We start from the raw sequence: 27,281 nt of genomic DNA, 5'->3' as shown, positions 1-27,281 counted from the left end.
GTAACAAACATGACAATCAAGAGTAGTCATTCAATTTCATTTCTGCTATTAGATTCTATCTTAGGGCAAAAGGAGTTATATAGAGTAGTACAGCAAATTGTGAAACTCTGTTGTTTTTTTTTTTCCAGTTTTTTTTCTATTATAAGGCTTCCAAATTCCTACTCAAGAACAAATACAAACACAGAAGCACCGCTGATGCCACACCTGAGCCTCCTGAGAGGCTCCTGAGAACTGAGCACAACCATTCCCTTCATCATCTTTGTGGCTCTGTGCTGGACTCTCTCAAGCAGTTCCCTGTCCTTCTTGAACAGAGAGGCCCAGAACTGGACACAGTACTCCAGATGCGGTCTCACCAGGGCAGAGTAGAGAAGCAGGAGAACCTCTACTGACCTACTAACCATGCCCCTTCTAGTATGTCCCAGGGTGCCATTGGCCCTCTTGGCCACAAAGGCAGAGTGCTGGCTCATGGCCACCCTGCTGTCCACCAGGACCCGCAGGTCCCTTTCCCCTACGCTGCTCTCCAACAGGTCAGTCCCTAACCTGTGCTGGTATGTGGGGTCATTCAGGGCAATTTAAATCCAGGCCACAGGCAGAGCTGTCAGCTGCTGCAGCTGGGCTGGAAATCTGCTCCTGCTGGTGTTCGCCATAGGGAATTAGGCCAAGGGAACAGCACTGGGAGGTCAGTCTCCAAATCCAATGTTTAAAGGGAGCTTTTTTTACACTCATTTTCACATATGCCTATTTGTGTGCCTTCATGCCATTGCAGAGCTCACCTGGCTGCATTTTCACATGCAAATAATTGGTATGCGTGTTTTCGGTGCTTGTGTATGCACGTGCATACATACACACTGACGGGAGGAGAGGCGTTGCATTAAGCTGACTGCATCTACGTTTGAAGCAGATTTGATAATGACCCTAAATATGGACCCAAGTGTTTCTTCTGCTGCTAATTGACCTAATGGATTTCATATTTGTATCTGCGGTATTTGTCACCACAAAATGCCAAGGAATCCTCAAGTTTGATAATGCCCCTCTCCTTACTCACTCAGCTGCAGCCCCTTACACAATACTTTGTCTGTCTGATTTACACAGAATTCCTGACAGGACCAACATACACCCTGTGTATTCACAGTTTCACTAAATGTCAGGGATTGGAAGGGAACGTGAAAGATCCTCCAGTCCAATCCCTCTGCCTTAGCAGGAACACCTAGATTAGGTCACACACGAATGTGTCCAGGCAGGTTCTGAATGTCTCCAGAGAAGGAGACCCCACAACCTCTCTGGGCAGCCCGTTCCGCTGTTCTGTTACATTCACCATAAAAAGTTTTTTTTTCTAGTATTAATGTATTCATTTTTGATCAGATGCGGTGGAGTCTCCTTAAAATCTCTGACACGTGCCCCCAGTAGACAGCAAAGCTCTCTGGAGAGGTTGTTGGGCAGCAGATGGGGGCCTCAGTGCCTCCCGGCATGGAGTCCCCAGTCACTAAGACAATGCCAGGCAACGGTGCCCGGCAGCTGCTCTCTGGCAGGGGCTCTCCATCACCCGCTGAGGTGATTCCCTGCGTCAGCATGGAACCGGAACCCCAGAGCCGACTGCGTCACAAAAACGTGCTGTGTTTGAGGGCCTGCAGGGTTGCCCTGGGGACCTGACCCGGGATGCGTCATTCATTCTCTGTGAGGTGACACTGCAGTGTGGTGTCACAGTGGCTGCGTCATACACCCTTGTGGAGCGGTGGGAGCGGTGGCTCAGTCCGCTTGTGGGACCCGCAGGAAGTGGAACCAGAGAGAGCTTTGTGTCTATCTGGAGGCATCCTGCTATCATGGAGAGGCTGAGAGCCCTTCGAGGTGAGTCCCTCCACCTCTCTGGACACCATGATGCTGTCCGAGCACACGTGTGCTTCCAATGTCTGTTTAGGACGTGCCAGCAGCACTGTCCTTGCTCTGCCCAGTGCAGCTGCTCACCGTGGTTTCCCCAGCACCCCAGCAAGGGGAAAGCTCCCTCCCCTGTCCCCACCAACCACACGCAGCCTCGCGCTGTGGAGCTGGAGGAGCGTTCCTCCCACAGCTGGCCGGGTGCTCAGCCCTGGCTCCAAGCAACACCTGCAGCAGCTGCTCTGCTCTTTCCTTCCAGGTCTCTTTGCTTGTGTGGGCTGCATGCCCAGGCGTACGCTTCGCAGGGAGAGAAGCAGGGTGTCAAGCCCTGTCCCTACCTGCGCTGCGACCTTACTGCTTCAGCGCCTGCAAGATCAGGAGGTGAGTTGGGGACATCCAACCACCAACCCTTGTCCTCCTGGCCCAGGGCCACGGTCCCGTGGGTGCCAGGCCTGGCAGCACATCCACAGAGCGATGGGTGGCAGCGGGCAAAGCGAGCGTAACTGATCCTTGTCCCCAGGGTGACCGAGCGCAGGCGTACTGTGAGCTGGAGAGCGCCCTGTGCCAAGACAGCAGCCGCCCGCCGTGCGGAGCAGTGAACCGGCTGCTGGCAGAGGTGTCCCGGGACCTGACGGCAGCCCAGGTGAGGGCTCACTCCCAAAGGCAAAGGGAACCGCCTGCCCACGCTGGTGTTCTGCTGGCAGATGGTGGTGGCTTAGCTCTTCCAAGGGCCTCAGGCAGTCTCCTGGGCTGCGTGTCATCAGTGACTTTCTTCCAGGGCGTGACCAGCAATGTCAAGACAGCTGCCAGCAATGTCCTGGTGGCTCTGGCTCGGACGCACTTCACCTTGGTGATGGCTGAGCTCCAGAGCCACCTGAAGGCCATGGGGGACATGTCCAAGGAGTTTGTGCTCATCACCCTGAGCAAACTCTTCAGCACCTATGGTAGAGTACCCTCAACCTCCTGACATCTATAACAACCAAGAAAGGGGTCTCTGCCCTCTGAGTGTGATCTGCACTGAGCTGGGGGCTGCAGGGCTGCTGTCCACCTACCTTGCTGCTGGGGCTCTGACTGTGGCCCTCTCCTTCCTTTCTGCAGCTCCACAGTGCATCCCCTTTGTGTGGCTGATGCTGGCAGGCCTGCGCAGTGTGGTGGGCCAGGTGAAGAGTGGCCAGATCCTGCGCATCGCTTGTGCTGGTGAGTGCCGGCCCCAGAGCAGCCCTGCTGCAGACTCTCACAGACTCCGTTTTCTCTCACTCTCTTAAAAAAAAAAAAAATAATAACAATTTGTTTTATTTATTATTTTGTTTTTTCAGTTTTGAAACAGTGGCTGGATGGAGTCAAGAATTACTTGTCCTCAGGAATGCAATGCCCCTGGCCTGCCATGGAGAAAGAGCAGATCTATGAAAACCTTCATGAGCTGCTCTTCTCTGTGATGTGGAACTGGCAAGACTGCCAGGAGGAAAAGGTGAGCACTGCTGCATTCCCAGCCCAGGATGGCAGCAGGGGCACCCATGTCGGCAGCTCTGTCTGTGCCCAGTGGGCTGAGAGCTGAGGGGTGATGAGAGGGAGTGGGCTGGCTCTGCAAAGGGCCCTGAAGTGGCTCTGTGCCAGGGAGCAGCTGCATGTCACAGCACTGTGGCAGGAAGAGCTGGGGATGAGGGTATGGGGAAAAGCTGCCTGCCCTGCAGAGCGAGCCCATCTCCTGCTGGGAGTGGGGGTGTGGGGAAGGGGAAGGGAAAGGGAAAGCCCTCTGCGTAGGAAGGGCAGACCTTCAGTCTTTGATGCCGGGCCTCTGCCATCCTCTCCAGGACAAACAGGCCGTCCTTGGGGCTGTGGCTGCCATGTTGGAGGTTCTCCTGCAAGAGGAACAGCACCAAGAGCAGGTCTGGGAGCAGCTCCTCTGGCTCGTTCACCCGTGTCAGGAGATCCAAGACACCTGCAGGGTGGCCAAGGTGAGTTGTTGTGCAGGGCTCAGGGTAGACGTGGGGCCCGTGCAAATGCCACGAGGGGTCAGGAGGATGCAGGGAGGAGGTGGGGAGCCCTTGGAGAAAGAAGGAATGGGTATTCAAGGGAGCTCTGAGGCTTCCTGAGCTCTTCAGTCAGAGAAGGAACAACCCAGACAGGAGCCAGGAGGGAACCAAGAATCACTGGGGCTCATCTCCTGGGGATGGGAAGCTTCACCATCACTGTGCGGCTCTGAGTGCCTGAGGAGCTCTATGCTAACAACTGGGCGGACCACATCCAGTTGCATCTGATGGGGGAGAAGTGGGCTGCTGGGTGGGAAATGCCTGCAAATGATGCCCAAACACGGCTCGATTGAGAGCAGAGAGACTCTCTTGGTGCCGCTGGGTGGTAGGGGATAAACAAGAACGCCTGTGCAGGAGCTTCTCCCTGCAGAGAAACAATTGGGAAACAGTTTCTCCACTCACAAGTGGCTAGATGTGGCTTCATCCCTTTCTTCCTCTCCTGCTTTCTTGCAGAGCCTCACTATCTTCCTGGAGGCCTTAGGGGGCATTGAGTCTGTAATCCCAGGGGACAAGTTTCTGGACGTCACCAGTGCCGTGTTTTACCAGGTAAGGGGAGCCTATCCTTGCGTCTACAGCAGTTTCCCTCTTGGCTAAGTCTCAGGAGGACTGCAAAGCTCTGACCCCTGAATAAGGCAGCTCAGCCTTAGCTCCTGCATGCTCAAGGCTGTTCCAGAGCCACGCATGTACGCTCGGGGATGCTGTGGGGTGGGCTGGGTTTTGTCTGCCTGTCCTCTTCCCAAGAGTGCCCAGGGAGACGAAAGCGGGCAGCACAGTGTCTTTTCCGTCCTCAGTGCTGATGTGATTGTATCAAATGGACCTTGTTCCCACAGCTCTATGACGACAGCAAGCAGCACAGCGAGGCTGATCGTGCACAGCTGACCCACTGCATCATGCTGCAGGGTAAGGAGAGGAGCTTTGGCGATGCTTGGCACTGCCCTGGCCAAAACCTCTCTCACAAACCTCAGGAATGGGCGTGAGGTTCTTGCTAACATAGCGTGGGATTTCCTCCCTGCAGCCCGGATCTGCCCAGAGGAAACCATCCTGTTTTTGCAGTCGCAGCTGGGCGATGACTGGGAGCCTGGACGCGTGGCAGCCCTGGGTCTGCTGGGTGCTCTGGCTCGCTCTGATGGTCAGTACCACGGGTTGGTCAGTACCACGCCTTGGGACTTCCAGGGCTCCCTTCTGCCATCTGTGTTGTGGCTCCGCTCATGCTTCTGTGCATCTCTTGCAGAGCCCATGATGACGGAGATGCTGCCCCAGGTCGTCGAGGCTGTGCAGCGTCTGTGCAGCGACCCCAGCATCCGGGTGAGCTGGTTTGGGAAAAGAAAGCGCTGTCGGGGTGGTGATGCTGCTGCCAGCACGGGCAGGGCTGGGGTGACTAGAGAGGTGCTGGGGCATTGACCAGACGGTCATGATGGCTCCTGTGGGGAGAGCAGGCAGAGTGGAGCGGGCAGGTCCCTGTGCTGTGCATGGAATGTGCACAGCCTGGTGTTAAGGCCTGCCCCTCACCTCAGTAGCTAAAGCCTCTCCACTGCTCTTGGTGTCTCTGCTCATGCCCAAAGGGCTGCCCCGATGAGCAGGTGGCTTCCCTTTGCCTTCTGACCAGGAAAATCACACCCATAATTGACCCCTTGCAGGTGAGGACGGCTATTCTGTATTTCATCAAGGATCTGCTCAGTTCGAACACCCGGAGCTGCTCAGCCTGGGATGTGGTGGGGCACATCTTCAGGGAGTTCAGCCGTGCCACAGGAAGAAGGGTAAGGGCAGTGGGCAGCATCTCCTTTTGGAAGACCCGTGCTGCTCAGAGGCTGGTATACAGAAGCATCGCTGGGGCCACACCTGAGCCTCCTGAGAGGCTCCTGAGAACTGAGCATAACCAGTGTTTCAACACTACTGTTGTACAGGCAACCGGAAACCTTTCTGCCCGAGAAGCCCAGGAAGAAGGAGCTCTCCAGGAGCTGTGCATGGACATCCTGGGATCACTGGACGTCTCTGTGAGAGGGATGTCCAAAGTGAGTCATGCTCTGCCCTGCTGCTCCCTGCCCTTGCACCACGTGTTCCTCGTCCCATTCCAAGACCCCAGGTCTCTCCTCCAATGTGCTCTGAAGCACACAGGACTCAGGGAAATTCACAGAGTCCTCTTCATCTCTGAGCAGAGGCAGGAATGCTGACCTGCTCAACTGCCTCGTTCCCTACAGCTCCTGTGGCCGCGGCTGCTGTTGTTTGTGGTGCCAGCACAGTACACAGGCATGCTGATCCCAGTCTCCCGCTGTGTCTGTGCCCTGGCTGAGAGAGAGGAGCTGACAGGACGGCGCATAGAACATCTGGATCGCCATTTCGTCAGCTCCATGTTTCAAGGTAGGAGCAAAAACTCCCCCAGTGAGCTCTGCTCACCTGTGGTAGCACCCAGAAGGGACAGCGGAGGTGCGTGTGGCTGGGCACGCAGGGTCTTGGAGTCTTACTCAGCACTTTCTTTCTCTTTGCAGGCCCACTGCTGACGCCCCAGACACTGCTGGCACGACTGCTGGTGAGTAGATGCTCCAGAGGCCAGTTCTACGAGCAGCCAGGAGGAAGCAGCGTGGCCATGGGCAAAGCTGTTGGCTGCTCCTTGCCTGCCAGAGCAGAGCCGAGCTGCTTCCATCTGGGGGGAAGCCATTGCTCTTGCTGCAGAAGTGACCCTGCTTTTTCTTGCTCTCGCTCAGGTGGTGGCAGGCAGCCCTGTTGCAGGCAGCAAACTCCAAGATGCTGCCTTACTGCTGATGAAAAACCTCCACAGCAGGTTCCACAGAGCTGTGGGGGCCATGTGGGCTACTGAGATCCCCCTGCTGCTGCAGTGTCTTGAAGGTAAAGTACTGGAGGGGAAGAAGAGGCAGAGGCAGAGGCAGAGGCAGAGGCAGGGAAGGGAAGGGAAGGGAAGGGAAGGGAAGGGAAGGGAAGGGAAGGGAAGGGAAGGGAAGGGAAGGGAAGGGAAGGGAAGGGAAGGGAAGGGAAGGGAAGGGAAGGGAAGGGGGGGAGTGAAAATGCAGCTCTGTAGCATGGCAGAGGGGAAGCACTGCCTGCAGCCCAATTCTTGCTCTGCTGCTGCTCCCATTCCTGGGAGTCAGCACTGAGGCCCAGGGACCTATCCCACCAGAGATCTGCCCATTCCAGGACAGGGATGGGCCCTTCACATCCCCTCAGACAGCAGCCTTGGAGCACTTAGTTCCGTGTTCCTGTGGAGGCAGTGTTTGTGGGGAGGGACAGGTCACTGTGGAGGGGGTGCAGGTCCCAGCTTGGCAGTGTCAGGTGCCCAGGCCAAGCCAGGTTTGCAGCAGCTCTTCTTCTGTGCCTTGATCCCAAGTAAGGGTCTTTTTCTTCCTCTTGCTGTGCAGGGAGAAATGAGAGCTTCCCGGACACTGCCGAGTTTGAGCGCCGTCTGCTAAAGGTACAGCATTGCCAGGAGGCGCGGTGCAGAGAAGTGCTTGCCTGCCCCAAGTAGCCCCGCTCCCACATGAGCCGCTGTGGGACAGGAACAGCCTCTCAAGCGCTGCTGCGGAGCGGAGCGGCCGCACGCCTTTCTGGCGCTGCCTCTTCCGCTCTGTCCCAAGCCCGGGGGGTCTTAGGAGAAGGGCAGCAGGCGGCTTTAATGGAGGGCGGGAGTGCTGGGGGAGCTGGGAGAGCCACTGTTCTTCCAGGCACCTCTCCCTAGAGGGCTGCAGCAAGTTGGGAGTGAGGGAAGAGGCAAAGGGCAAGGGAACATTGTCTTCTCCTGTTCTCCAACAGTTCCTGAAGGTGTCGCTGGACACAATAGAGGAGAAGACATGGATCGAGGCCCTGAGCTGTGAGCTGAGCCAGCGGCTGAGCAGCTCTGCCAGCAGCTCTGCAGAAAAGGTGAGTTCCCCCCGGCTCTACCCAGCGGTGCAGCTGCAGGTGTCCAGCTGGGGCTGCGGCTGGTGCTCTGCCCACGTGGGATGCTGATGCTGCTTCCCCAGTCTGTGCCCCCCAGAGGGCCTTTCCCTGCAATCTGCCCAGGGATGGCTAAAGCTCAGCCCCGCAGCTGCTCTCAGCAACCGCCAGGGAGCTTGGGTCCTTCCCATCTGGCCCTCCACCAGCAGGTTAAGCTGCTGCCACATCTCAGCTTCTTCCTTCCCTTCCCATGCAGTCATTCCTGTACAAGGCTCTGGGCACGGTGCTGGGATCCTGTAAGGGAGTCCTCCACGTCCAGGAGAAGCTGCTACAGCACCTGGAGGAGGCAAATGCAGAGGAGCCATGTGACGCCCAGGTGAGCTCTCCTCTCCTCCCCTCCAGCTCCTGTGAGCATCCCCGCTCTGGCCCTGGGGCAGAGGCCTTCTCCTGGCCCTGCTCCGGGCCTTTCAACCTCCGCACTGCTGCCATTTTGCTCAGGAGAGGACCTGTAGATTCAGGCCTGTGCCAACTGCCCCTTGTTCTTTTGTGCAGGGAATCATCTCTCTTCTCAGCCATGCTGCTGAGAGTAACTTCCACACAGTCCTGGCCACGCTCACCATGTTTGCGTCCAGGCTGTGCAAAGGCCGCAATGCCAGGATTTCCAGGCGCAAGAAGGTAAAGCATTACGGGTTTCCATCTTGGCATTCTTCTGCCTTATTTTCCTTGCAGCTCCTGCCTTGGGAGCCCAGGTGCATCGCGGGGCACTGGGGGCCGTTAGCGAGTGTCTCAAGGCATTTCTTCCCACACAGATGGAGCTGGACAGCATGAGAGCTCATGCCACACGCAGCGCTCTCATGCTCGCCCACGGCAGCGTGGCACTGCGTGCCTCCAAGGAACAGCTGCTTGCCCACTTGGAGGGAGGCATCATGGGCAACATCCTGATGCTCTACAGCTGCAGCTGCCGGGTGAGAGCTCAAAGCGTGCCAGGGTGTCAGAGCGCCCCACTGCAGCCCCTCCACACGGGGAGATGCTGAGATGGGCCTTCCCTTTCCAAAGGTCCCTCGGGGAACTGTTTGTGCCCAGATAAAGATCCAAGCCCTTCCCTTAGCGTTGTCCCCACGTGTCCCCCTTGCAGCCCTTGTCCCTTCCCGCAGTTCAAAGAATGTTCTTCTCTCTTGCTCCTCAGGACTTGCAGAACAACCTTGCGCTGGTGCAGAGCATCACCGACTGCAGCTCTGCCTACCAAGCTGTGGGTGATTCTGCAAGCTTTAACCCCTCCCTGAAGGGAAAGCTTCTGGAAATCCTGATGGTGAGTGCCTAGAGACAGGGCTGTCTGCAGAGGAGTTCTGGGCTGCGCCACAAGGCTCGCTTCCCTGGGGGCATGCAGGTGTCCAGCAGCCACACGTCTCCAGCTGGTGGGGACTTTGGGTGCTGGCAGGCAGCGGCTGGGCAGCAGGCTAGGTGCACCAGCTGCTGCATCCTGCAGCGCTTCCATGGGAAAGTGATGGGCGGGTGTGTGGCAGTTGTGCCTGTCTCGGGGCCGGGTGGAACAACTCTTGTGTGCCCCTTTCCCACTTTGACACTGTCTCTCTGGGACTTGCAGGACCTGATGAAGAAGTATTACTCGGGCATCCCTGTCTCCCCAGTGCCTCTCAAGGTGGTTCTGGCCCTGGAGCAGTTGAGGTAAGGGCTGAGGTTGCAAGTCAGGATGGTGATCCCCATTTTGGGTAGCTCCTGGAGGAGGACCTGGAGGGGCCGGTGGGGAGGAGCCACATCTACAGCAGGAGAGACGGCTGGGCTGTTGTGCCCAGGAAAGCTGAGGTTCTGGGCAGGGAGAAAGGCCCTGGTGCTCCTGTGCCCTGGCAGGAAAGAGAGGGAGAGCTGGGGTCTCCTTCCCTCCAGAGCGGGAGGTGGTTCACTGCTGCTGGGGGGGAGGTGGGCGCTGCTGGAACTGAAGGCAGTGCTCAGCAGCATGAGCTGGGTGGGGGTATTGGCTTTGTAGCTGTCAATTAGGAGCAACTCAGATGTTGTCTGAACCAGTCTGGAGAGGTAAAGACCCTTTCTGATTTCTCTTCCTGTTTTCCTCCTCTCAGCAAGCTGAAGCCCTCTTCTGAAAGCAAGGACCTGCGTGAGATGTTGGTCCTGTGCTGCAAAAACATCGTGACACACCCTTCAGCAGAGATGATGCTGAAGATCAGGAAGTCACAGCAAGCAGCACAGTACCTGCAGGTAACCTGCCGTAACATTCCCAGCCACCTCTCGGTCAAACCCTACCTCAGCACACACAACCTCTGCTCTGGCAGCAGCCGTGATGCTACACGTCACTCCCCTCTTCTGCTTTCAGCTTCAGCAAACATCACTGAAAGCTCTGGGCCGGCTTATGGCAGTCCTGCTTGAGACAGAGCCCAGCAGCGGCTTCTTCCAGAACATAGTGCATGTGAGTATGCGTGGGACAAGGGAGAAAGCATGGTGCCTGTCAATAGCGGGGGCAGAGATCTGGGGACTGAGAGGAGGATCAGAGGGGGAGAAATCTCCTGCTGACGTGCCAGCTCAGTGCGAGCTCAGAAAGGGGCAGAGAAATGGGCCCTGCAGGGGGAAAGCAGGAGCCAGCCCCTGGCAGGCCACAGCCAAGGAAAAGCTCCTGGGTTGGGAGGCAGGAGTGACTGCAGAGAGCGGGGCGGCAGTGCCGGTGCTCAGTGAGGCAGGAGGCCACATGGAGCAACAGGGCAGGCCTTGAGGGAAAGTGCTGGGAAAGGAGGGACAGGGAGAGGGGTGGCAGGAAGGGAAAGAAAAGACATCCTCAGTGAGACAGATGCTCTACCCCAGGTGCTGCAGAAATCGATGGTCTCAAGCAACATGTGGGAGCGTAAGAGGGCCCTGCAGACCTGCTCCCAGCTGCTGGCTATTTGTGAAGAGCTTCAAGTGAGTAAAGAGCCCCACCGCATGCCCTCTGCTCCCTCCCCAGCGCCCCTGAGCTGGAAGGCGAGCTCTGCCCAGCTGTGCGTGCTGTGTCATGGCGTGGGAAGGCACAGATAGGAGAAGCTGGGGAGAGCTGGGGCCGTCTACAGCTTTGTTCCTGCCTCTTACCCCTGCAGAGAAGAGATGCCTGTGAACACTTTGGCTCCTTGGTGGGATTGCTGGCGCCTCTGACTTGTGACCCTATGCCCGCATCCCGCCAGCTGGCCGTCACCTGTCTGAGCTCCCTTCTGCGAATCCAAGGTGAGTAGAGCAGGCGCGCTCCAGCCCTCTGCCCTCCTCCTTAGCACTACCAGAGCTCCACGGGCTGGGCCCTCTTGATGGGAGGGAGAGGCACCGTGCACAGCTCTCTTCTTGTCCCCACCCTGTCCTCTGTCTTTCCCCCGTGGAAAGCAGTTTCATTTCCAGAAACATGACTTCCCTTTTCTCCCTGTGCTCTTTCCAGCCAAAGCAACCAACACAGACATCGAGACGGGTGACATCGGGAGCCTGTGCGAGGGGCTGCATGCCTGCAGCATCGCCTCTCAGCTCCTGACCACATCCAAAATGGCCATGGTACGTGGACCCAATAGGGGTGGTGTGATCTCTGTGTGTAGCCTTCTGCACGACCCTGTGCTGCTCCCAGCCTCTGACCCTGTTTCCAAAATGAGCTGTTACCCTGAGTCCTCTTTTCCCAGTGCAAGTAGCAGGAGGCTCTGAGCTATGTCTGGCCTTCAGGCACCCAGTGCAAGGAGCTGACTCCATGATGTGCGTTTGTGTGTGTGAGTGCACTTGCATGCGTGTGTGACTGTGGCTGCTGGGAGGTAGGCTTTGCCTGTAAGCAAACACCATGGGTGCAGAAGCTGAGAGAGGCTCAACCGCCTTCCGTATAAACAGCAGAGTACAGACAGCAGGAGCGGTGTGATTGCCGCCTGAATGAGCGGCACGCCGCTGAGCTAAGAATGCCCTCAAGACTGCTTTGTGTTTGGAAGAGCTGCAGCAGAGCAGTGATGGGATCTCTCCCGCTTCTCATTTCTCTGCAGATTGTGTGCAGAAACTTCCCCATCGAACGCACCGTTGACTTCATGACTGCCATCAAGGAGACGATCCGGAAAGCCAACGGAGTGCGTGTGCGTGCTGCTGGGAAGTGGATGACCACCTTCCTGCAGATGCACGGGAAGGACATCAGTTGGAACGTAAGAGACTTTCTTTCACGTGTCTTGGACTTTTGCTGGCTGTTGCATTATGACTTGTGCCGTTTGCCCCTTGTGCTCAGGGCATGGAGACCAGGGTAGCTGGCATGAAATTCAGGCTTAGGACTTGGCAGCATGTCAAGGGAGCAGGCGCTGCTCATGCGCTGAATGTGCAGGATGCAGCAAGTCATTCTTTCTCCTCTTCTTCTCTCAGGTGCCTCCGATCCTCTACATCCTGCGCAGCATCACATCGTTTGCGCAGCAGAGCACGTTCCTGCCCTTCCTGTGCCAGGCGGTGGTCATCCTCACCCGCTGTCACACTGAGGCCGTGATGCACAACTTCTCCCGGCCGCTTGGGCCAACGGACAGGTACTGGCACTCCCGCCTTTGCTGTTGGTGCAGAGGGATGTAGGGAGGAGGCAGCTTTTCTTTTTTGTGAATAGTCTCAAGTTGCGACTCTACTTTTTCTAGTGAGACATGGAGGAGAATAAGAGAATTTTGTCTTCAGCGATGGAGCCAATAGAAAAAAGAAGAAAGGATAAGAAAGGAAGGGAGGAGAGGAAAGGAGCAGGGAAGGAAAAAGGGAAGGAAAAGGGAAATTTGAAAGGAGAAAAGGAGAAAAGGAGAAAAGAAGAGAAGAGAACCAGAAAACAGAAGATGAGCTTAAAAATTGTATTATTTATTATAAATAAATATATATATATATATATACAAATAGTACTTTTTTTTTTTTTACCAAGTCTTTATTTCAGTAGCTGCTGTCTCTTCTCCATACCAGTTACAGAATCACAGTCACCAAATGTCAGGGATTGGAAGAAACCTCAGAAGCTCATCTAATCTGATCCCCCTGCTGGGAACACCCAGATTAGGTCACACAGGAATGTGTCCAGGCAGGTTTTGAATGTCTCCAGAGAGGGAGACCCCACAACCTCTCTGGACAGCCCGTTCCAATATTCTGACCACCACCATGTAGTTTTTTTTCTAGCATTAATGTGGAACCTCTCATGTTCCAGCTTGTACCCATTGCCCTTTTCCTGTCACTGGATGTCACTGAGAAAAGCCTGGCTCCATCCTCCTGACAGACATCCTTGACATATTTATAAGCGTTCATTAGGTCACCTCTCAGTCTCCTCCAAGCCAAAGCGTCCTCAGACTTTCCTCGTAAGGGAGATGCTCTGGTCCCTTCATCATCTTTGTGGCTCTGTGCTGGACTCTCTCAAGCAGTTCCCTGTCCTTCTTGAACAGAGAGGCCCAGAACTGGACACAATACTCCAGTATTGTGCAATCCTCAAACTTTTTTTATTATTATCATATCAACTGTTTCTTTTTGAGACCAAGGATACAATCCATTATTTATAACCAAACAAAATAATTTATTTCCCTCTTACCTTGCACATTTCTTTCTTTCTATTATCTTTTATTAAGTATTAACACATATTTAATTTTTTCTTCTTGTTAATCAGCATAACACAAATCTTAACTAATTTACTGACTACTGTCTCTGGCTAGTCTTTCTCTGACACTATATGTTGGTTTTGCTCATGTTTGTGCAATGTACAAATGTCCAAATGAAAAGTTTAATATCTTGCAGGCTGATAGTCTGCTCATACTTTTCCAAAACATTACCCGTAATTCTGATGAAGAATTCCATTTAGCCAATGACATTAATATAATCATCTGCCTTAGGCAGTGCTTAACTTTCCTACTGTTTTCATCCAAGATTCTTCCCTTTCTCCTCTCTGTTCTCTTCTTTCTTTCTTCCCTCCTTTCTCTCCTTTGTTCTTCTCTCCTTTTTCTCCTCTTTTCTCCCCTCCTTTCTCCTCTCTCGCCTCCTTTCATCCCTCCTTTCTTGGCTCATTTTTTTTCTTAATCCTCTCAGTTTAGAACATTATAATTGCTGCAATTTATTATATGTATTTATTATGTTTTCTTAGCAGTTGTATAAAATTCAACATGTTCTCTCTCAGATAAAATTTCTTAATTTGGTGTATTAGTCCCTTTTTTATCAAAACTGTGCAGATTTTCCAGTAGTGCATTATTCCAAATTCATATCTGTGCCTATTTTAACCTTCCTTTTTAGCCCAAATGAAAAACAAACAAAAACAAAACCAATAGTACTTCAAAAGCCTGTTTCAGTAAACTAACAGGAAAATTTGGGTAAAGTAAGAAAAAGGAATATTTTCATTTTCTAAAGGCTTTCACAAATATCTGGAACAGTTAAGAACGATCACAGTCCGCACAAATAATAATTCTGGAAAAATATCTTCACAGTAAGTATAAATGTACAAGTTAATCAAGAGGGAATGCCTCCATAATCTTTGGTCCAGTATTGATGTGTTTTTGTTGTATTCAAAGTAGAATATAGTCACTTGTATAAATCATTGTGACGTCTATCAGTCACATTGCAGAAAAGGATGAGAGAACTTGATTTTATTGGTTTGTTTTGTTTTTTTTTCCCTGAAATACGTATTGCTTTTCCTTGTGGAAGATGGAGAGAATTGAGGATTAAAAAAAAAAAAAAAAAAAAAAAGCAATAGGAAAGTTGGGCAATTACTGTAACTACTGTAGCATGTTATCCTATTACTGCTAAGTATAAAAGTTTCTGAGCTTTTGCTTCCAAAATGTCATGTCAGACAAGACCCGGATTACAGCTAGAATTTTTTAATCTTCTGAGTAGAGAAGTCCAACATTTTTATAATAGGATGTGAGCAGTGATACTCTATTGTCCATGACAATGCTACAGCTTCTCAGCTAAGTTTGGCACTAGCTGTATTTTGTATCTGACCTTTGAAGTAGTGAGTCATTTAAATTTCTTCTTCAGGAGAAGATTATTAAAAATCTGTTTCTATGAGATTGTATTTTTAGACAGAGTTTATATTCCGTTTATATAGAAAGCAATTTGTTGCCTATATTCCTGTCATATTCATTGTTTCACAGGAATTCCAACACTAAATAAGGCTAAGTATGACTAGTACTAGAGACAAAAACCTTCAAGGGCATCCCCAGTACTGCAGGATGTAGCAAGGGTTATGTATTCAATCTGAATCATTCACAGTGTGAACTAGGGAATTTCATCACTGGAGACAGGTTTCACTTGTTGAAAATGACGTAAGGAATAAATGTTGATGACCAAAGATCAGTTGGTCATTGTAATAAAACTATTAGACCTAACATATTGCCTAAATTTTAAATTGCATGTTTACATTGTCTTTCCTTCCATGTTTAGCTCTGTAAATTTAAATAAGGTGGGACAAATGTTATCACCATGTACTGAAATATAAACAGGAAAGAAAATGTATTTTGGCAACTAAAAATATCATGACAGAACTTGAGGAGAATAAAGCATATTATTTATTCCTCTTCCTTTTTAGTGTTTTGCAGGATGAACATGGTAGGTTAAGAAATATATCTTCCAACCCATCAAATTACAAAATTAGTTATGGAAATAAAGTAATAAAAATAATGCAGATTATAAGGTTTATTGCTTACTTGAACTTGCTAAATCTCAGGAGGATTGGTTAAAACACATCTGAATTTGATAATATGTTTTTTAGATTAAAAAAGCTCAGGGATTAAAAAACAAAACAAAGCAAGTCACTTTAAAGATGCACTCTCACTTTCCCTCCTGTTTTTTGTTTTTTGGTTTTTTTTTTCTTCTCCTTTCCTTCAAATTTATTCTCTTAAAATTTCTGTAAAATATAAATATTTTGAAGTACAGTCTAAAATCTTGTCATTCAGGACAAAGAGCATTCAGAATCAAACGGATCCCTACAAAAGATGAAAACACCCTAGAACAAACAGAACATGAGTATGGAGCATCAGAATGTAACAGACTATGCTGCCACCCTAAGGCTCTGCTGAACAACTTGGCAGCATTTATACGGCTCTAATTTAGCAATCCAGGTGGAATGAATATGTACTTTGGTATTCCTTCTCCAATAATCAGCTAGGCTGGTGTAATGGCATCAGTAATTTTATTATTATTATTTTTTTAATTGTAAAGTACCTTATGGGTCTTTTGAAATAATCATTTAAAAAAAAAGATTGAAAACACTTTTGACATTTCTCTTTGACTCTTATCGGATAATGTTTTCACGTTAGGGTGCAATCCACCTCAGATTTAATATAGAGTTTTCAAATTAAATAATTTTCTCTTTTTACAATGTGAATTATAGTAGCTGATAGCAACTTGATCTGAACTGGGTGTATCCTTTTGGCAACAATTAGGAATGTATATCTCAGTACTCTCATTTATACAGAATGATTGATCTGGATCCCACATAGTAACTTGAAAATGGTTCATCTCCTTATTTTTTAATGGGTGTTTTCTTGTCCACAACATATGCATGTCTAATTTGCCTAAGTGTGACATATGGCTTTCCAGAACACTCATTTTGTCTGGAAGCTTGTGTGGTATAGGAAGATTTGGAAATTCTGCTCTACTCTTTCTTATATTATGTCATTGAGTGATTGTGTGCTGCATTATTTGACAACCTCCTCTATCAGCTCATCAGCATAACCTGCAACATGCATAATAATTACAGTTTCATTTCAGGAAATACATGAGAAAGGGTCAAAAATGTGTCAATCTGTCTAGCTTCTTTTTCCATCACATCTGTTTTACTTAGTAGCTGGACATAGTGAGACTGCCTTATAAAATAATAATGCATTTTTAAAACTGGGGTAATCATTTATGCTGTCACATTGCTTATGCATTGTTATTTTATAAACTGGCTTTTGGAGGATTTCCTTATTAAATGTGATATTTTAATAATATTATATGAAAATTAATATGATCATATTACCATATGCACACTTGACCAATTTCAAAATATGGGAGAAAAATTCTGTGTAAAGTTTAGCATTATTTAATGAGCTATGGTTAGCATTCTTTTCATACATGACTAACGGGTTTTTAAAGTTTGTTTTAGACACTGACTATGATACAAATGTATCTCTAGACGGCTGTATGGGAGTATAAGCTGCTACTATCATCTGGTGTATATAACAGTTGATTCCGTAACATGTCTTCAGTAAATTTATTATTTATGAATATTAATTTAAAATAATTTATTCCTAGTAAAAGGATAACTATATTATTGCTATTTGATAAGTGGTCATTAAACTTACATAAAATTTTCCATGTTTTGCAGAATATCTTTTTTGACTTTAGACTAAGTATATCATAACCAGACACACATTCACAATCTGTGCACTATATAATTAATATTTGAAAGTTTCCTGTTATCCTTACCATTAGTGTAAAATTTATTTGTGATTCGGTTGCCCAATAAATTTATGGAAGGGCTGAAGAAAGTATACATGTGCTGGTTCACTATATTTCTCCCGAAGCTTGCAAATTCGCTTACTTTTCCTTTAAAGCATAAGAGTAAAGACACACAGAAACACGAAGAGCAAGCTCTCTTGTCTGTAACTCATGTAAACTAGTACAGGCAAACACTCCTCAGAGATTTTCAGAATCTACAGACTGCAGAGAGAGCAACTTCTGAGCATATTTGAAATTAGAGCACTTTAAAACAAAAGTGCATTAAGGACGAAAAATCTTTTTTCAAAATAAAACTCCTGTAAGAAAAGATGGCATTGCGTTTGACTTGTCAGAACCACTTTGTAAGAGGTGATCTGCTTTCAAACTGATGAGAAAGCTTATGTCAAGGACGGAGTCCAACTGGGTATTTTTGTCAAAAATTTCAGAGAGAAAAAAAATAGTCTTAAAGAAGAACATATTTTCTGTAATTTTGTTTAAGCACAAAAATGTTAAATGCTACCGTGAGAAAGGTGATGAAAAACTCTCTATTAAGTTTGGTTTTATATGAGTCAGAAAAACAACCACTGATGAATTGTATTTCTTCATGGGGACAAAAAAAAAAACAGTCAATGACAAACAATGTAAAAAACTATGTACTAAGGTTTATTCAAATCTATGTAATTTATCTACGTAATTTCTACACTTATTAAAATATAGTTATATAGTTATATGTTATGTCCCAGAAGTGTTAAATGATGCGAGCTGTGAAGATGTATATTTACATACAGCTAAATATTCTGAATCACATTGGTGACTAAATTCTAATTTGCTTAGATTTTGTTCAGATAAACAAGCATATGAGAATGAAATGACTTAGTTCCAACCTTCCTGCTATGGGCACAGTTTCCAACTGCTAGATCAAGCACTGGATCAGGTTGTCCAGGCCCCGGCCACATCCATCCCATTCAGTACTGAACACTTCCCCATATGAGGCATTCACAATCGCTGGCAAGTCTGGTACTTCATCACTGTCTCAGTAAAATGTTTCTCCGGATATCTAATCTAAATCTCCCCTCCTTTAGTTTAAAAAATTTTCCCCTTATCCAATCACTGTATATCTGTATAAAATGTTGATCTACATCCTGTTTATAATCTTCCATTAAATATTTGAAGGCAATAATAAGATTCCTCTGGAGCCTTCTCTTTTCCGTTCTTCAGATGTGTTCCAGCCCTCTGATTATCTTCATGGACCTCCAATATATGGTTGATTTACTTTTTTGTCTGTGTTTGTGATCTGCTAGTAGATGCTAGTTGCTAGTAAGGACTATGCAATAAACCCAGGAGTAGTTTTCTAATCTTTAAAGTAAGCATTTAGTTTCATCCTTCCAGAATCTTTTTTATTACAGTAAAATTTGAGGTTGGCATTCTTAATCAGTGATCTAAGCAAAAACCCATTATGCCCAGAGTCAGACTGTTTTATTTCTTTACATCAGCTTTGGTATCATTTGATCGATCTTAAAATGAACAACAATCTGCTTACTACAGAGATGTTTGTTACAGCAAGCAGAAAAAATATTTAGCGGTATGACTTGAAATCAGTAATATTTGTTAATTTTTTTTTCTCATGAAATCTTATTGAACTCCTTCATTTTTCATGAAACCGTATAGAATTCCTTCTTGAGTTATAGGATGAGAGCATATGCAATTTTTATTTTCTTAAGAGAGCAAGGATTTTTGAAATCAATAATAGTAGAGCTGTAAATTGGACTAATGATAGCAATTGCACTGTATTTTGATTATTGATAATATTTTAATGAGCCTAAGAATAAGTTTTTTACTCATTTAAATGAGGTGTTTGTTGTTGTCTGTAACAGGGTTTTCAGTGTAACAAATAAAGCTGTTATGCGAGGTACATTGAGTCCACAGATCAGAAACATCGTAGATTTATAAACAAACTTTAAAGTCGAGGGTAGTATACTGGCTCTATGTTCTCCATTTTTATGTAATATTTCATTGCACGCAAAGAAAATAATAAGTTGTTTAACAACCTTAATCTCAAAAAACATATTTGTGCTGATCCAACCTAACTAAAACAGTCCAAAATTTCCTGTAACACTCAATATCATGTTCACGAGGGTTTTGGATCAAATTTTTCTTGCATCTCCACAAACTCACATTCATTTTGAGATTAACTGTGGAAATCCATAGTAAAATATTCATCTTTATGATAAAAATTCAAAAAACGCTTCAGGACAAGAATTAAGGGAAAACTGGTAGCCAGGAATTTGTCAGCTTTATTCAAGCTTTGATGTATATCTCTAAAGATCCTGTCTTACTCTATATTAAAGTTAATCAGAAAATTAATATGCTGGTTAGTCCTGAGGCTCCAGAACAGGAATAACTAAACAGTGTCTTGCTTTCTCTAGGCACTTTTTTTTTTTTTTTTTTTTTTTTTTTTTTTTTTTTGGGATTCCCAAGCAATTTTTTTTTCTTCTCTGAGAGCAGTATTCCAGTATTCTTAAAACTTTGCTTCTGCAAGGCGTTAAAAACTATTTCCACACTGGCCAATGTTAAAATCATAAAGGAATCAGACCTCACTCCCTCAGAGCTGCTTCAGATTTAAAGGAATTTTCTTGATTTAAAGGGATTTGTGACTTTCTGTTTAATTCCTCAGAAGAGATTTTAAGAAAGTCCCCCAGAATCTCAGCAAAGATTCAGTCAGTTGAGATCCAACTGCAACCAAAAGGGTAAATTTATTCTGGTTGGACTGTCAGACCGTTATGGACAATGAGATGTATTATTTTGCTGTTTGTGTGCCACTTCTCATCAAATATTTGAAAGCACTTACAGAACCTCCACAATGTGCTTTCTCCATGATAAAGTTAAAACCAACCATTGATCCTCTAATTCAATATAGAAATATGAGTGATCTTTTTTTTCTGCAATACCTTTAGTGGGTTGTTACCAGATAAGTATATCAAATATCTCACACTGCTTTCTTTCTTTGTGTAGTGCTATGAATAAGTAGTTTTATTATGCAGTAATATACTTACAGTGCTTTTATAAGCTCTTCAAAAACATTCTCTAAGTACCTAACATGACTTTGACAGAACGCAGCACTATGGTTTGTTCAAGCTTCTATATCTCTCCAAGCATTTTTTTTTTTTTTGCCTTTTAACACATTTGGCCCTTTAACACATGTTAAAACAGACAAGAATATCCATCTTCTGTGTTCAGTACTGTACACAATTTTAACAAGAATTTGCACACATACTGTGCATACAGTATAAGACAGGATTCCACAGAATAATCAGGTGAAACTGATTTTGTCAATAGATATATAAGAGATTTCCAAAAGCACCTAAGCAGATTAGATACATAACTCCCATTGACTTTTGGATAGTCGTGTACCTTTGGGAGCTGTGAAATTGAAAATATGACAAGACAGATGATGTTTGAATTATCAGGTTTGGAGTGACATTTCTAATATAATATGAGAAAGCTGATCTGTATTGCTGCTGTGGAATATAAGTTGACTGTGAAGTAGCAAAAAAGCTGTGGAAAGACTGAAAACTGGAAAAATAATGAAATCTGTAGAGTGTAAGGGGCTAATCAAACTTCTTAATGCTATTTAAAATAAACTATGAGGAATAGTATAGCAACTGCATAATTCCAGGGTACAGCTCTTCAGAACTACCTCTTTTATCCAACATTATTTATTTCATGAAAGTTTATGGACAATGACAACAGATAAAATTAAATCAAAAGCAGAAAGAAAGCATGACAGGTAACACAAGATGACAATTTCATTTTACCACTGAGGAGCCAGCCCAAAACTATAGGCAAAAAAGAAGGGTTGGTAATGTCTGTGAGTATTTTGTGGTCTAGTAATTTGACATGCTATAGAAAACCACAAGAATAATATCTGAATAAAAGAGCTATGCTAGAGGGGTTTTGTTGTTGTTGCTGCTGTTTTCATTGCGATTCACAAAAGCATTCTGTTAGCTCCCAAAATGTTCAGATACTCAAAGATTTTTCCTTTGCTTAAAATTTCTTCAACTTCAATTGAAACAAAAAAGTTTTCCCACATGTAAAGTGAGTCCTGAATCAGACACCAGCAATTTTTTCACTGTGAAATATGTTTTAAATATTAAACCACACACTGCGTTTGATATAGTTTGAAGGATCTTAATATTTCAGTATTGTTTTTAAAAAACAAGTTAAACAGCAATCAAAATCTTCAGGTTTAGAGGTTTAATACAGGAGATACCAAAGATGTTATTCCTCAGAGAATACAAACTCCTTCTCTTTCTAGCAGTAGCAAGAAATTTTAAAACATTTATTTGTGTGTTCATTTGTATACAGTGAAGGATAGCTAAATCTGTTTGGATGCTACTCCAAATCTTTCCAACAGCATTTTTTATAAAAGCTAACAAAACACATACAAATAGAACAAACCATATATAGTGAAACACTCAGTACAGGAGAACTATGAAACAGCATCGTATAGTCTAGACTAATTCTCCAGTCCATAAATTATATTGTCATTTTGACAAATGCATTTGTTTTTGGTTTTTTTTTTTTTTTTGCCAAAAAAAAAAAGATAAAAATAAAAATAATTAAAGCCTAGACTTGGAATGAAACTAAAAATGGAATAAACATGGAGGGGCTTCTGACAAAGAAAATAAAACAGTGTTCCACCTGGTTTTAAAGGATACCCCACCCTTTTTTCATTGAGTCTCATCTGTCAGAAAGCTCAAGGATACAGCTTTCAAATGGGATTCGGAAACTGATGGTTTATCCTTATTTCCCCATTTACATCACCAAAGGGCCCTATTGTGGCTGAGCTTTCCCTAACCCACTAGCGATTGATGTTGTGTGAGTAGCTGGGGATACAAGGGAGAATGTAGGTACTCATGCTTCTCTTTCTTCAGACTCTTTTATGGCACAGTGCTGGAATATAAGCAGTAAAAAGATGGCAAGTAAACAACTGTACTGTCTTCAGCTAGAAGAATAATTCATGAATAATTTCATCTTCCCCTCAAATTCCTTTTTATTTTTAATATTAAAAATATGTGAATTTTCTAATAAATTCAGAGGGTTTTGATTACAGTTATTCATTAGAAATCAAGATTTCTGACATGTAGTCATTACTTCTGCTATATAATGTCTAGCTATGTTTTACCTTCTGGCTTATTATTTATTTGTACCAGGTAGTTAGGTGTCCAAATAAATGTGCTTTCATACTTAGTGGTATCCCAACTTAGAGAAGAGTGTTTAATAGCTATTTAACGGTTTAGAGTTCAATCACTGTTTTCCAAGTGAAGACTCTGTCAGCAAAGACAGGAGTGAAAAAATCTACTCTTTTCTTTAAGTTAATTGAGCATCTTCGAGATATTGTTTTGTTTTCTTGTTTTTGTCTCAGAAAAATCAATATAATTCCATGATAAAAAGCTGATCATTGTTATATGTTTTACTTGTGCTCCACCTGTGAGAAACATGCTCAAGATCAAAAATTTTTAATCAGGCAAAGATCTCTGTGAAGAGCAGTTTATTCATTATTGCAGTTACAGGCTCATACCCCCTACTGACAAGGGAGAAATTGTGCACATGATCAGTGATATCCATTCCATTATATGCTCTGGGTCCGACACAGGTAATGCCTCTCCTGGCACTCTTTGGCTGAGCATCTTAGGCTCACGGCCTTCTGACACTGTTGTTACCTTACATTTCCATACAATGTTTGGTACCAACCCATTGGTTTTAGATATGTTCTCTTTTTATGGTGACAGGTGGACAATATTCTCAAAAATTAGCACGCTCGTTCTGTCCTGTACCAGACTCTTCCCTACCTTACCTAGTGCCTATGCCAATTCCACTCAGGTTGGAATGTCCCAATCTCAACTTTTCTCTGTTCAGAAGCTTTCTTTGTGAAAGGCAACTTATCCTATGCTACATACAGAAATACTGGAAATTTCCACTGCACACAATCTACTTCTCACACTCACTTCCATTCTTCTGTACAAAATAGGACCAAATTTTTTGTTATCCATTTTAGGTCTTCAGGATAGCTCTCTGATACAACCGTTAATAGTCAGTTTAAAGATAAATATCAGGCTTTATCCAATTCTGGCTAGAATCATTGATTGAATTTCCTAATGACAGAAGAATTAAGTAATAGGCCCTAAGTAGAAATGCAGGCAACCATGTGAAACCATGTGCCAAATTGATATTTTACCAGTTCTAATAACTTATTAGGATGACGGCCCAGGAATGTCACAGAGCTGAATGATAAATCTTCACTCTGTTTCTTTCCTAGTTTTTCTTTAAAATTATTTTTCTATTACAAAATTAATTGGCATTTTATGTTGGCAACCAATGTCCTTTTTAATAATATCTAAAGTAAAGAAGCTCACAATGTTGCTAAATGCTGTCAAAAAGTAAAACAAATGCTACTGCACAATAAACAAGCAGGTTTAAGTGGTCTTGAATTCATTTCTTATAAGACTAATCCAACAATGACTATTCATTTAATCTCATTCATGTCAGGATGCAAAACTTCAGTAGTATATAGGCCCATAGACAGGGAGAATTTCACAAAATGGAGTAAACTGTAAAAGTGGGTTTGGAAGTACTCTTCTACATTTGAAGAGTAGAAGAATAAATATATCTGAAGACTGAATAAGCTTTAGGCTGCCATGAGAATTTGGGAGAAGAAAGCTAGAAAGGAAAATTAGTCATGAATTTTATGTAATATATGGTCACATAGTTTTTCAAGTCATTTAAAAGGGACAATAAGATTTTAATAAGAAAAACAATGTCAGTTATACACAAGGGTTAGAATTTGTGATTTAAATTAAAAGAGAAATTATTTAAATAAAACATGTATAATTATAAGGATCAAAAAATCCTACATTATGAACTTCCTAAAAAATATCACTGATCTAATGCAGCCTTAGCAGAAATTAGAATTCTTTTCCCATCCTTTCAGTGTTTTAAATACGGGCAGAACTGTAGAGATTTCAGCTGGTAACATGCAACTAATATATACTTCATCACCCTCCCTTACTCTATATTTTGTTCCAGAAAGAGGCTATTGAGTAGTATCCATTTCTTGAGCCTGATCAAAAGACGCAGGCTTTACAAATAGTACTAAACTTGAGTACAAAACAAGCTGGGAATATTCCCAAGTTTCAGTGGTGTGGCTCTATTCTGACGCTGGGTTCTTAAACTATGACTATGTATAAGTTGACAGTAGCAAAGAGAAAAAAACTGCCTAGAATATAAGAAGTGTAACTTGTGACAGCACTAAGAATCAGGATCATCACTCTGAAAAGGACTTGCTAAGCAGTAAATGAAAGCAATATACCTTGCAGAACCTTGTTGCACTTGTTTTTCCTTTCTATACTTATATTACTAGTGAGTTTCTGCTTTGTGCTGTTTGTGGTCAAATGCATGCCTCTGCATGTTAACCAAGGTAGGAGTTTTAAAACTTACATTCTCAGGTAGAGAAATAAGGTAGATAGACCATAAAAAAGATATGAACATTCCCAGAAGTATATCTGTCTTTGCACTCATTTGCAGGTCTATAACAAGATTTTGTAAGAGGAGCACATATTTGTACTGCTGCAGAAGAAACCAGAGACTGGGACTGTGAGGATCTCACTAAATTGGACTGTGTGCATCTAACTAAATTTTAATTGCTGAATGTGTATCCAGGCCAAAAGACCCAGCCCTTAAAAATAAATAAATTAGCAAAAACAAACTTAAAAACCCACTACATCAACAAACAAATTAACTAAGGAAGTATGAGTTTGTTTGGCAATCTCTAGAAGATCATGACATTTCCGTTGCTGAGGAAAATATTAATCTTGTAATATCGTGATCAGGTCTTTTAGTAATAAAAGTAAAGTAAGAAGTGGTAATCCCTCTGTGAGTTAAAAAAGACATCATAACAAATAAGATGATATACCTAGTACATCCAAAATATACAAAACAATTTGATAATTTGATTCCTTCTTCAGATTATGAAATGACTGTATAAGATTTTTCTGTATAAGATTTTTCTCTGAATATTAAAAAAAGTTTAAGACTTACTAAAAAAAAAAAATCCTCATTTATTATGAGTTAGGTAATTCTAAATGAAATAATTCTAAATATGATCAAATAACTGGAGATTTAACCTTACTAAAAGTTCAAACTTTGCCTTCAGATACATGAACTTTGAAAGAATACTCATGGGCAGATTTTAGGCCCTGACGTACATAGTACAAATTTAGGAAATATATTATTGAAGCCATGCTCTGTAAATAGATTTCAAAGCCATGAGTGTTAACCATACTGCACAGGGAATAGGCCTTTGTGAAGAACTCAAGAGGATTGAAAGTAATTCGCTGTTTGAGGTAATGGTAGTCCAGAGGATTTGTAACAGTTTAAGGCTACATTGCTGAAATAATTTATTAACACATGGTAACATGGATGGAAATAATTTTGTGGAATTATATGGGGAGTTTCTCAGGCTCTGATATTGAAGTTATTCAATTTTTCATTACAACCTACCATTTTCATATATGTATAACATTGTCAGGCAGGCTTCAAAAATGCAGTGTCATACCTAGTTTAAAATTAGATTTTTATTTTTAGAGTTCAGCTATACTGCAGAAGTTATTTTGTTTTTTTTTGTGGGTTTTTTTTTTTTTTTTTTGGTAATGCTTTGAGAAGCAAGGTTAGCAACAGACGCTGTAGATATCATTATCTGGTTGATTTGGTTTTCCTCACCATCTCTATTAATCCATAGAAAAAAAATTCTTTGGGTAGATTATCAGAATTTGAAAGAAAGGCTATGTGGTCCAAATGGTGCCTTTCTAGAAATTCTTTCATTTAGCTTTACTTGAGGAACTGAGGGAAGGAAAAAAAAGGCATATACAGTTGCTTTTGACTTTTGAGTATAGCAAGTGTTTGAAGTGCTCCAGTATTTATTTCTGAGGTATGTGTTCAGTGTCCTCATCAGCCTGTGTCCTGGAACCTGTTTAAAGCCGATGAGAATAAATGAATACTTGCATTTAAAATTATTTATTTATTTATTTTTAATGTTTTTCTGCTCTGCTGTGTAGGGTACTCAAGGAATGGATGTTTACAAATATCAATCCCCAGTTAAAAGCCTGGTTATACAATTCATCCTGTACATCCTATACAATTTCATCCTGTATAAGTAAATCCTGTGACCATTAGAAAGACATTAAATAAAAATGAAGTAGAAAGCTGTATTTCTATGCATGCCATAAATTAATAGAATGACTTGAAAGAGACTTTAAAGCTCATCTAGTTCCAGCCCCTGTGCTGTGGGTAGGGTTGCCATCCACAAGATCAGGCTGCTTAAGGTCCATGTAACCTGACTTTGAATGCCTCCAGGGATCCACACCTTCTCAGTGCAACATGTTACAGTGTCTCACCACCCTCCTGAGGAAAGAATTTCCTCCTAACATCCCATATAAATCTCCCCTTTAAAAAAAAAAAAAAAAAAGAAAAAAAAGAAAAAAAAAAGTCTGAACATCTGCAGGATGAAGAAATATAAGGAAAGGGTTTTTATTACAGTTTAAAGATTACTAAAACTTCTTTTAACTATTTGTTCTGCATTTGTTGAGAGGCCTAGGTTATCTTTGCCTGCTCTATGACTATTTAATTTTTTTTTATTTTATTGGAACTTTTGCAATAAATCACAGAGTATCTCTTCACAGTCATAATACTGTCTAACATACTGCACAGGTAAAACCTGTGTTCATGGTCACTCTTTCATATTATTTTGCTGGAAACATGATGTCACATTTAAAAAGTATCAGATACCAAGTTGCCTGTGTCCACTGCTGCTGGGACATTTTCCCCTTCTCGTCATCTCACATCATTGTAAGAACTGGGTTAGGAGAAAAATGACTACTGTACTTATGTCATAAGCTTTATTATTACTTTTAATACTGCAAGAAATATTTTAAAATATATTTTTATTTGTTTATCCTGAAAATATTTTGTTTTTGAAAAAATTGATAGATGTTGTGACAGAAAAATTGTATTATTACTATATTA

At 44.2% G+C, this 27,281-nt stretch overlaps 1 protein-coding gene across 1 annotated transcript; it reads left to right on the top strand.

Annotated features, from left to right (window-relative positions):
* Positions 1-1,820: 1,820 nt before the first annotated feature.
* Positions 1,821-12,515, top strand: LOC122158774 (maestro heat-like repeat-containing protein family member 2B). Its single transcript, XM_042815761.1, has 31 exons — positions 1,821-1,845; positions 2,132-2,253; positions 2,393-2,515; positions 2,651-2,816; positions 2,971-3,069; positions 3,189-3,340; positions 3,684-3,827; positions 4,356-4,448; positions 4,733-4,802; positions 4,918-5,031; positions 5,134-5,207; positions 5,540-5,659; positions 5,807-5,914; positions 6,101-6,260; positions 6,389-6,429; positions 6,605-6,746; positions 7,274-7,326; positions 7,665-7,772; positions 8,044-8,163; positions 8,340-8,462; positions 8,597-8,752; positions 8,923-9,096; positions 9,391-9,470; positions 9,881-10,016; positions 10,132-10,224; positions 10,623-10,709; positions 10,883-11,006; positions 11,209-11,318; positions 11,786-11,938; positions 12,150-12,304; positions 12,407-12,515. The coding sequence occupies exons 1-31, from the start codon at positions 1,821-1,823 to the stop codon at positions 12,456-12,458; spliced, it is 3,477 nt and encodes a 1,158-aa protein (XP_042671695.1). The 3' UTR covers positions 12,459-12,515.
* Positions 12,516-27,281: the final 14,766 nt, after the last annotated feature.

The sequence above is a fragment of the Centrocercus urophasianus genome, unplaced genomic scaffold, assembly GCF_019232065.1.
Source record: "Centrocercus urophasianus isolate 14NV4802_14NV808 unplaced genomic scaffold, USGS_Curo_1.0 seq_15, whole genome shotgun sequence".
NCBI lineage: Eukaryota > Metazoa > Chordata > Aves > Galliformes > Phasianidae > Centrocercus > Centrocercus urophasianus.
Note: the sequence above shows the minus strand (reverse complement) of the source record. Positions and strands in the feature narration are given on the sequence as shown.